General features: G+C 38.4%; 1 protein-coding gene across 4 annotated transcripts in view; it reads right to left on the reverse strand.

Annotated features, from left to right (window-relative positions):
* Window positions 1-12,185, reverse strand: part of LOC149785889 (uncharacterized) — a 243,980-nt gene that overhangs the window by 99,281 nt on the left and 132,514 nt on the right. For all 4 annotated transcript variants that reach the window (XM_089979881.1, XM_089979882.1, XM_089979883.1 and 1 more), the window contains 2 exons: window positions 11,939-12,053; window positions 5,808-6,100 (listed from right to left, as the gene is read on the reverse strand). In XM_089979881.1, the coding sequence (XP_089836007.1) occupies window positions 5,808-6,100; window positions 11,939-12,053 (408 nt within the window). The remainder of the gene's footprint in view (window positions 1-5,807; window positions 6,101-11,938; window positions 12,054-12,185) is intronic.

A 12,185-nucleotide genomic window follows, 5' to 3' on the forward strand; every position in this document is an offset into this window, starting at 1 on the left:
ATACTACTACTACTAACAATAGTACTTTATTTAACAAGGATTCAATTAGAATATATATGTATCTAGTCTCCCCTGAGGCCCTCAGCTATTTTCAAACAGTTCAGATGGGGACTATTCATCAATAATTGATTGCTGGAGAAGATTGATGTATTACTATTTTTGTGTCATATTTTGTGTGAAATTACTTGATTTTGCAGGAAACTGCTTGAAACCCATGAACTGGCATCCAAAACTGATTTCTACTTCAGCTATCCTTTCTTAAATGTCATACTTTTCATTTCAATAATTTTAACATGGCAGTCAAAGCACCCCACTTGAGTTTAATTTCATACCTTTCTTCAATTTGCTCCACACAGCACACCATAGGCACTCTATGCAAGCTTGTGTCCAAACCACAAAAACATTATCTTCTGAGTGAGGACAGCAAGTTAAAAACCTTTCTAACTCAGATAAATACATTATAGGAGACAAAGTTTGAAACCTCAGTTTTTGCAGTGTCATGCCTAGCATTTTATTTTTTAATGATTTTCGTGTTAACATTTCTGTAATCTAAGTATCATGATTTCCAATGAGCTATCACACACTTTTAAGAAACACAGAATGTTAATAGCCAGAAAATGTCAAAATTTAGTAATTTTTGTCTGGCATTATGTTCATCACAGGTTACTGGTATTTTCAAGATCAGGTTTTGTTTCTGCTTTGTCATACAAAGCAAAAATATCAGCAGACATTTCCATAAATATGTAACTAAATATGTTGCTGACTTAGATCTGAAAGAAAAATAATCCAAGCATCTTTGCAAGTACAGTGTGACCCCACTATAACACGGTAGCTGGGAGCCATAGAACCTGACCATGTTATAGACCGATCTGTGTTATAAGCAACCAGCTCGAGACAATGATGCATGTACCCCAAAACATTTGCAGGGGTGGGGTGGGGTAGTAATAAATGCGGGTGGTAAAATACGTGCTTCATTGGCACAGTTACCATCCTAAATCTATGCATATTAAATGGGAAATACACCTGTAGTGAAAACAGAGAAGGCATATATACTATTTTGCTTTATTTAGAGATCCACAGATTGATACATGTGTATACTGTTTATATATACATGTCTTATGTATAGCATGAATAGATAACACCATGTACTCACCTGCGAATCTCATCACATACATTGAATCCACAATACAAGTAATTCCATCAAAAAAATGTACACAGAGATTTAAAATATTCAATAATTTTGTCACAGGTCATATAAGTCTGAATTCAGTGGATAAACATAGCACAATCAAGTAGCAAATGATGAAGCACATTTACTTTTCATTATGTCCCAAGACAGTTGTGTCTTAAGCTGCCACTGGTAGCATTCATAACCACAAACTTTTCCCCAGCAAAAAGGAAACTTTCACAGTACAGTTAATGAGTTCCAGTCACGTTGGAAAATGAAAAAATCCATCAGATTCAATTTCTTTTATTTAAGTTTGTACTGACTTCTTTGAAGAAAAGTTCTTTGCTTTTATTGAAGATTGTAGTTGGCTTTCTTTGATAAAGGGTGCATGTGTTATTGAAGTCACTGCTAAAGGCCAGCTTTGGAGAACCAAACAAATGCCCATTTCTTATTGTGGCAGCAACATCAAATAACTGTATTGCATGATTAAGACTGATTTTTTCCATGTGCTTAGTATGTTTTCATAACAGGTGGTTCTTCAAAGGTAATGTTTTCTTTGAAATTTCAGCAAACTATTTTATCTAAGCACATTAAAAAAAAAGGAATTGGCCATCATTTGGTTGATTGTAGTTACAGTTCCTCCCTGCCTATTGATAGACCAACAAGTAAAATGTTTTTTTTTTATTATTTTTTTTTACATTTGTGGTAGTGGAGTAGTGCTGCTTTCCACTCAAGTGTCAGAAATTTAACAAAGGGTCAACGGACGATAGAGATGCAGGTGTTCTGGTCTGATAACAAGATTAGTACAGAAAATGTGGGTGTTCTGAAGGATTTAATTCTGAGTGGAAAGAAGAGGAATTTTACTTACCATCCACACACAAATGTCAGTCAATGTTAATATATTAATTACTAGCAAGCGACAGAGAATCCGACAAAAGATAGATTATGAGATAATGCCTCATCTGGTTGATCACCACTACCAGAAATGTCAACAACGAGAAAGGCAGATATCTCACAACATACAGTACTCATTTTCAATGTCAACATAGGCAGATTAGGATATGACAATGCACTGTTAAGATGGTTTATCAATCCAGACAAAGAAATTGTTTATGTAGCAATAGATAAATTTCAGTGCATTTTATATCAAGTTTGCAGCTTCCTTTCATGTTTAAACAGCCAACAATGTTGCCAATATTAAAAAAAGTCACCAGATGGTATATTTTGTTGCCAATAAGAAAAATAAATTCACAGTTTGCAACATTGGTGAAGCCCTACATGATCCTAGAATAAACTCTTTACACTTTATTTTTCATACTTTTAAGAAGAAAATACTATTTTTTCTTTTATGAGAAAAATACACATACATTTCAGTAGCCATGCCATGATCATCATGTATTATTCATGCATGATCTCTTCCCCAAAATGATAATACACTTTTTACATTTTCTTTGGTACCTTAAAGAAATATTTTTTTTCAAGTGCTATAAAAATACATGTATATAAAATTTCAGGAGCCACGCCGCAACCATGTTGTATCCAAATTTGTTATTATATTATGACCCCAGTACCATATTACAACCAATCAGCTACTGTCTCAGTATTAAGTCTTTCATAGAAAGATTACAACAGCAAGCATAGTGTAAATGTTGGTGGGAATAAGTCTTTCATAGAAAGATTACAACAGCATGCACAGTGTAAGTGTTGGAGGGAATAAGTCTTTCATAGAAAGATTACAACAGCATGCACAGTGTAAGTGTTGGAGGGAATAAGTCTTTCATAAAAATATTACAAAAGCATGCACAGTGTAAATGTTGGTGGGAATAAGTCTTTCATAGAAAGATTACAACAGCATGCACAGTGTAAGTGTTGGAGGGAATAAGTCTTTCATAAAAATATTACAAAAGCATGCACAGTGTAAGTGTTGGAGGGAATAAGTCTTTCATAAAAATATTACAAAAGCATGCACAGTGTAAGTGTTGGAGGGAATAAGTCTTTCATAAAAACATTACAAAAGCATGCACAGTGTAAGTGTTGGAGGGAATAAGTCTTTCATAGAAAGATTACAACAGCACACACAGTGTAAGTGTTGGAGGGAATAAGTCTTTCATAAAAATATTACAAAACCATGCACAGTGTAAGTGTTGGAGGGAATAAGTCTTTCATAAAAATATTACAAAAGCATGCACAGTGTAAGTGTTGGAAGGAATAAGTCTTTCATAAAAATATTACAAAAGCATGCACAGTGTAAGTGTTGGAGGGAATAAGTCTTTCATAAAAATATTACAAAAGCATGCACAGTGTAAGTGTTGGAGGGAATAAGTCTTTCATAAAAATATTACAAAAGCATGCACAGTGTAAGTGTTGGAGGGAATAAGTCTTTCATAAAAACATTACAAAAGCATGCACAGTGTAAGTGTTGGAGGGAATAAGTCTTTCATAGAAAGATTACAACAGCACACACAGTGTAAGTGTTGGAGGGAATAAGTCTTTCATAAAAATATTACAAAACCATGCACAGTGTAAGTGTTGGAGGGAATAAGTCTTTCATAAAAATATTACAAAAGCATGCACAGTGTAAGTGTTGGAAGGAATAAGTCTTTCATAAAAATATTACAAAAGCATGCACAGTGTAAGTGTTGGAGGGAATAAGCCTTTCATAAAAATATTACAAAATCATGCACAGTGTAAGTGTTGGAGGGAATAAGTCTTTCATAGAAAGATTACAACAGCATGCACAGTGTAAGTGTTGGAGGGAATAAGTCTTTCATAGAAAGATTACAACAGCATGCACAGTTTAAGTGTTGGAGGGAATAAGTTTTTCATAAAAAGATTACAAAAGCATGCACAGTGTAAGTGTTGGAGGGAATAAGTCTTTCATAAAAATATTACAAAAGCATGCACAGTGTAAATGTTGGTGGGAATAAGTCTTTCATAGAAAGATTACAACAGCATGCACAGTGTAAATGTTGATGGGAATAAGTCTTTCATAGAAAGATTATGACAGCATGCACAGTGTAAATGTTGGTGGGAATAAGTCTTTCATAGAAAGATTACAACAGCATGCACAGTGTAAATGTTGGTGGGAATAAGTCTTTCATACAAAGATTACGACAGCATGCACAGTGTAAATGTTGGTGGGAATAAGTCTTTCATAGAAAGATTACGACAGCATGCACAGTGTAAATGTTGGTGGGAATAAGTCTTTCATAGAAAGATTACGACAGCATGCACAGTTTAAGTGTTGGAGGGAATAAGTTTTTCATAAAAAGATTACAAAAGCATGCACAGTGTAAGTGTTGGAGGGAATAAGTCTTTCATAAAAATATTACAAAAGCATGCACAGTGTAAGTGTTGGTGGGAATAAGTCTTTCATAAAAATATTACAAAAGCATGCACAGTGTAAATGTTGGTGGGAATAAGTCTTTCATAGAAAGATTACAACAGCATGCACAGTGTAAATGTTGATGGGAATAAGTCTTTCATAGAAAGATTACGACAGCATGCACAGTGTAAATGTTGGTGGGAATAAGTCTTTCATACAAAGATTACGACAGCATGCACAGTGTAAATGTTGGTGGGAATAAGTCTTTCATAGAAAGATTACGACAGCATGCACAGTGTAAATGTTGGTGGGAATAAGTCTTTCATAGAAAGATTACAACAGCATGCACAGTGTAAATGTTGGTGGGAATATGGGGAATGTTTAAAATACTTCTTTCTAATGCAAGTTAGTAAAAAATTCTTGCAAAATAATGATTACAAATGAATAGAAATATCTGCTGGTGTCTTCAATTTGGCATGACAATGTATCAATAAAGCTGCACAGTCTTGAAAACTTACAGTGATGTGGGGGCAAGCTTAACACTCAGTCTTACATGATAAAAACTTATAAAATATTGACATTCTCCAACAATAAACTTGTCAAAGGTCTAACTCGTGTAGATATGTGATGGCTTGATGAAAAGGAAAATATTTTCACATTGAAATGATGCCAATATCACCAAAAAGTGTCAGTGGAAATGCAAATGCCATTAAGAATTTGAGGGCTTCTTGTGAAACTGTATTGTCTTGATTCAGTATGACAACCTTGTTCCAACTATATATTTATATAATGGGACATGTATTCAAAGGGACTTAAACCCTCTGTTTTCACTCCATACATATTCTTATGATCTGGCTCATTTTTTATCAATTGTTTTTGTTCTTCTATTTAATTGCACTTTTAATACATTACTGGCTATAACATGCTTAGAAAATGGACATAAAGTGCCTTTCCCAAAGACACACGAAGGCAGCCTACAGGTTGGCTTGGCTTGTTGTCAACCAATGATTCTTGAAGTCTGACACTTGACCCAATGAGCTACCACAACTCAGTCAGTATTAGGTACCTGTGCAGCAAACAATTCCAGTTCATTGTTTTGTGGTGTAGTTTGACAAAAAGAAGGCATATTGGGCATAAATAATTGATAACTGAAATGAAAGATATAAAGCAATGTTGAACTTCAGTGCTTGTTAAGGACAGAATCTGAATCTACATATTCCAAAGACATGCAAGTAGAAACGTTTTCCTCGCCAAGCCAATATTTACCCAGAGAGGGCAAGTGGTTTCCTTGACCCCTGTCTGAATGATATTTACCATGTCCTGATCCTGAGATGACCTGCACTGGGTTAGGATTCACCATGCCTGTAAACCCTCCACTAGTTGCCCCTGGTGTGGGGTTTTGACCACTTGGACCAATGGGACCCATCACACCATACCCTGAGGGGAAGGTTGGTTTACCATATCCAGAAAATCCCTGTCCATAGGTAGGCACGGGAACCACAGTCAAGGAACCATTCACTGGAGTGCATTCTGGATACTCACAGCAAGGATCATTGGGATTGCTCTTCATCTGACACTCACTTCCCAGGTTACCAAATGAAGGGCACCTGTAAGTGAAATTGTTAGGCAACGGTAGTGTAATACTATAATACATGCATTATAAACTTCAAATATTGGGATGCTGAAGTGAAAACCTGCTCAGAGTTCGGTACAGAAGGAAGTAGCACTGTCTTTAAAAAAATAAGGTTATTCTATTCTGATTAAAGGCATTTTTTTTAATTGTGATGTTTTTTCTTTTCAAGGTATGCACATGATTGTCCAATTGTTTTAAACAATGACAATGTTTATTGCAATTAACATGACAGTCAGTGTTGAGCGTTCATCATGGTGAACCATACCACAAAACAAAATTAAATACTGCACAGTTAATAAAGTTTATCACTTGAACCCCCACCCCACCCCTTTTTCACAATATTCACATAATTTATGTCTCTGTGACAGAGACACATGATGGTATTGCTCATACTGTACTTTGCATGCATCAGCTTTTGCACATGTTATTGCTGTCTATAGCCAGCAAGCAAAGGTTTTTGGGCTGACTGTTTACATAATCTCAAGTCAAATTTTAACACTTGTGGTAGGTAATTTTGTGAATTTTTTTTTATAAATATATGAAGCCATGGATTTATTTCATGCCAAGTTCTTTTTTTAAAAATGCTATTAAATATGAGAAAATGCAACTTGAAAACAATACTAGCAATTAAATGACATAAAATTAAAATTAGAAATTTTTAAAAACTGTTTGATGATAAAGTTACAGACAATGGACAAGCATAGCAAGCATATTCATAAATGCAACTTTTGACCTCAAAGATAGATTTAGTAGGACTCAAGCATTGGGATTCATTTAACCATCTTTGCAGTAAAAACAGTGTGCACATTTTTCAGCGTAGAAACAAACAAATGGGTCATTTAGGCAAAATGAACAATCGTGTTCAAAACTCAACCATGATTAGAGACATGAAGGCCATGGCCTGAGTGTTAAACCCAAAACTGAAACATTACCATACAATTTGTGACCTTGATCTCAAGGTCAAAAAGATGAGTAAGAAAGACACAACAAATTGTCTCAGTTTTATACTGGTTCATGCTAAGTATAAAAAATCCATCAAAGGGTTCCAAAAATATAAGTAAATGAAAAATACTAAGACAGTGACCTTGATCATGATGTCAATGGGGTCAATAGGTGTCTCACAGAATGAAATGTCTCATCTTAATAATTCAACCCATGTGTAAACAAAATCTATCAAGAAAATACTGACAAATTATTTTTTTTACAAAACCTAACCACACATATTTTCTGACTGATAATAGTAATGGTCACATAGTGGTAATGATCTATATCTATATAACCATTCATATCTCCTAATTTTTAACATTAAAACATTACCACAAATGTGGTTAAAAAATTATGACTGTTCCTTACATCATCCCGACCTTTAAGCATGATAACTGTATATAAATAAAGTAGTCAATATAATTTTCAAATAGGAAAATATCATAAAATTAGTAATTATCATTCAAAATTATTAAAGCAGACACATAAATTACATACAAAATAGCAGACAGCTGGAAGACTGACAGATGGAATAAATAAATGATATGATTTTAAAGACAGATATTTAAATATGTGCTAATTTTCAAAAACTCAGTGACATACAGTAAATTAACATACTGGCAACTTCATTACTGTAATCACATATATTCTTAAAGTTAAAGTTATCAGTACAAAGTACATTTTCAGCTCAAATGTCCTTTTTAAACATAAATACTTACATGGTTGTGCATTGGAAATGTGGTGTAAATGGTGATTGTGAAGGGTTAGTACCTCTGGTGGGGGTAGCAGTCATACTCCCTTGTGGGGTAGCTAGTCCACCTTTGGTCCATAGTTAGCACTCAGCTCTCACCTGTGGCTCCAAGAAGCTGTAGCATGCACAGCAGCCACACAATGGGCAACTGCTTCAACTGGCCAGCCAAACCAGGTTGATGGTAACTGACGGGTCTCAAACCCTCAGTGAGTTAGGGATTGTTACCTATTGCATGTGAAGACTGGACCCAGTGGACTGCACAGAGAAATCACCAGCTGGTCAACATGCAGGAAGGCGGACCCAGCAAAATGATGTTGAGTGCTAAGAGCATGGCAAGACATGTATGACGCCTTGGTCATCTACTGCATCCAGTCTCCATTCCAGCCATCTTGACCATGTATTGCAACTGGACAAAGTGGGGCCTGGACAAGACAGTGAGGCTGACACAGCCCATCTCTCCCTCACTTTAATCCAACTCATGCACAAGTCATTTATGTCATCACCTGTGCCCAACTCATGTGATGATGGGCAAGCTGCAATGCAGCAGGTGTGGATGCACTGGCAGCTGTAGTGGTGGACCTGCACACAGGTGGCTCAGGTCATAGGGTCATCATCCATTGACCTGAAGCAGAAATGGATGACAGCAGCCATCTGAGAGACTAAGCAGACCTCTTCAGGATAGTGCTGCTTACCTTGCAGCCTGAGGAAGGGGCTAGAAAAAGTGCCTAATAAAGCCTGCTTCAAGTAACCCAACCAGCTTACCATGGCTGGAAGGAATCCCATTCTTGTGGTTGAAACACAAAGAAAACCCGAAAGGTTCCACTCACTCTTGGTGCGTGGAACATATGCACTCTATTGGATCATGTAGAGGCTGACAGACTGGAGAGAATAACTGCCCTGATTGCAAGAGAACTTGCTCACTACAAGATAGAGATAGCAGCCCTGAGTGAAACTCGCTTGGCCAACGAAGGCCAGTTGACTGAAGTTGCAGCTGGCTACACCTTTTTCTGGAATGGATGTGGCACAGATGAACGTTGTGAGTCTGGAGTTGGTTTCGCTGTCAAGTCAAGTTTGGTGAATAAGCTTTCAATCTTACCAAAGGGAATTAATAACCAGCTTATAATGCTGAAACTACCCTTACATGGAAAAAAGCAGGCCACACTCATTAGTGCCTATGCATCCACCATGACCAACTTGGAGGAAGCCAAAGACAAGTTCTACCAGGATCTGGAAGCGATGATTGCTTCAGTACCAAAGTCAGACAAGATGATCATTGTTGGTGATTTTAACACCAGAGTTGGCACGGACCACATCTTGTGGGATGGAGTTATTGGTAGACATGGCATTAGCAACTGCAACAGCAATGGACATCTGCTCTTAAAGATGTGAGCAACATATGATCTCCTGATCACAAACACCATCTTCCATCTGCCTAACTGTAATAAAACAAAGGTCTAAGCATTGGCATCTGATCGACTACATTTTAGTTTGTAGGAGTGACAGGCAGAATGTATGGGTGACCAAGGCAATGTGTGGTGCTGACTGCTGGACAGACCACAGGCTACTGATTTGCAAAATGGATCTTAGAATTCAATCTCCCAGATGTCCACAGGGAATTAAAGTCCCAAAGCAACTCAATGTCTCCAGGCTGAAATTCTGCAACACTAAGAAAGCTCTGTCTGAAGCTCTAACAAGCCAGCTGGAAACTGTAAACTCTGATACCAATGATGTAGAGAAATCCTGGGTGGCCTTCAAACATCTGGTGTACACTACTGCATCTGAAACACTTGGCATCACTGCGTGAAAGCACCAAGATGGTCTGACAAGAACTGTGAAGAAATACAGTCCCTGTTAGAGGAAAAGCATCATCTCCATTGTGCGTACAACATCAACCCCAAGTCCACTGCAAAGAAAGATGCCTTCAGCAAAGTCCACCAAGCTGTGCAGAAGAAACTGGGCAAGATCCAGGATACATGGCTGAGCCGAAAGGCTGATGATATTCAGTCCTTTGCCAACAGACATGACATGAAGAATTTCTATAGTGCTCTTAGTGATGTTTATGGCCCAGTAGCATCAGGCATAGCCCCACTCTTGCGCTCTGATGGCAGCACTCTCATAACCGAGAAGGAGAAGATACTGGATTGCTGGGCGGTACACTTTGACAGTGTCCTCAACAGACCCTCTTCCATCAATGATGAAGTGATCAACCATCTACCCCAGGTGGAGATCAGTGAGAGATTGGCTGACCCTCCTACAGTGTTGGAAACTCATAAGGTCATTGAGATCCTGTCTTGTGGGAAAGCTCCAGGAGAAGACTCCATCCCAGCTGAAATCTACAAGTCTGGTGGGCCTGAGCTAGTGGAAAGACTAAGAGAGATGTTCTGTGTGATGTGGAAGCAGAAACGCATACCCCAAGAATTAAAAGATGCATCCATCTTCCACATTTACAAATGCAAAGGCAATCACCATTCCTGTGACAACCATAGAGGAATCTCTCTACTCTGCATCACAGACAAGGTCCTTACCAGACTTCTGCTAAACAGACCCACAGAGCACACTGATCATGGCCTACTGCCAGAAAGTCAGTGGGGCTTCAGAAAGGCGACAGGTACCATCAACATGATCTTTGCTGCCAGGCAGACGCAAGAAAAGTGTCTTAACAAAATGTCCAGCTATACACCACCTTCATAGATATGGATATCCAGAAGCCTTCATTGAAATGGTGAGGCAATTTCATGATGACATGCTTGCCAGAGTCCAGGACTAGGGCAACTATTCTAAACCCTTAGCAGTTACAAATGGTGTGAAACAAGGATGCATCTTAGCCGCCACTCTCTTCAGCCTCATGTTCTCTGCAATGATGATGGATGCTGTCAAGGACAATGATGTGGGAGTAGGTCTCCAATACCATCTGAATGGAAAGTTGTTCAACCTGAGGAGGCTTCAAGCCAAAACCAAAGTCCAAGTTGAGAACATTCGTGACCTCCTGTTTGCAGATGAATGTGCCCTCGACTCCAGCATGGAGGCAGGCATGCAACTGAGCATAGACCTTTTTTTCACAGCATGCACCAACTTCAGACTCACCATCTCTACCAGCCAGACTGAGGTTTTGCATCAGCCAGCTCCTGGAGAAGATTACCTGGAACCATCTATCACTGTCAATGGCTAAATGTTCAAAATTGTAGACAGGTTCACATACCTCGGCAGCACCTCTCACAAGTAGTCCTCATAGACAATGAGGTCAACACCAGGATTGTCTAAGCCAGCGCAGCATTTGGCAGACTCTGCTCAATGTCTGGGATAGGAGAGGCATCAAGCTTGCCACCAAACTCAAAGTCTATGCAGCAATTGTTCTCCTCACTCTCATCTACGGTTGTTAGATCTAGATTGTGTATAGCTGCCATGTTAAAAAACTGAACCCCTTTAATATGAGCTCCCTAAGAAAACTAATGAAAATCTGATGGTAGGACAAGGTACCAAACACAGATGTGCTCAATCAGGCCGATATGACAAGAATCCACACCATGCTGTGCAAGGCACAACTCAGATGGGCTGGCCATGTTGTCCACATGCTGGTAGAATGCCTTCCTAAGAAGGTCTTCTATGGAGAGCTACAGCAAGGCAAGAGATCTCACAGTGGTCAAAAAAAGAGGTGCACGGACACCATCAAGGCCTCACTGAAGAAATTAGGCATTGATCCTGACAGCTGGGAGAGTGTTGCTGCTGATTGATCTGCTTGGCGCAGTCAAGTCAATGTTGGTGCAGCAGCCTTTGAGCAGAAAAGACTGGTGGATGCAGCTGAGAAACATGATCTGTGCAAATCCAGGAATAGCAGTTCTGCAACTCCCAGTCAGCATCCTGCATATCCATGTCCCCACTGAAACAGACTCTTTCGGGCCTGGATCGGACTGATCAGCCATCTTCGGACACCCCCCCAGTGAGGCGATGACAGTGAATGGTACTCATTGATACCGATGGATGAACATCATCACTGTAATCACATATATTCTTAAAGTTAAAGTTATCAGTACAATGTGCATTTTCAGTTCAAATGTCCTTTTAAAAATAAATACTTACTTGGTTGCGCATCGGAACTGTCCTGTGGATTCATTTTCACATATACAGGAGTAATCACAGCCATCATTCCACCTCATTCCCTGGTTGTAAAGTACACCCTTGTACAAGCATCCATCTGGAATTTGTATAAAAAATGTTAAATACATACCTGATCACATTAATGTTTGGAAAATTAACACTATCTTCCAAATCCAACTCTCCAAAAAGATAAAAATTATCAGCTTTCTGTCTATATACCATAAAGACC

This window comes from Sinohyriopsis cumingii, chromosome 13 (assembly GCF_028554795.1).
Source record: "Sinohyriopsis cumingii isolate HCF-2022 chromosome 13, ASM2855479v2, whole genome shotgun sequence".
Classification (NCBI taxonomy): domain Eukaryota; kingdom Metazoa; phylum Mollusca; class Bivalvia; order Unionida; family Unionidae; genus Sinohyriopsis; species Sinohyriopsis cumingii.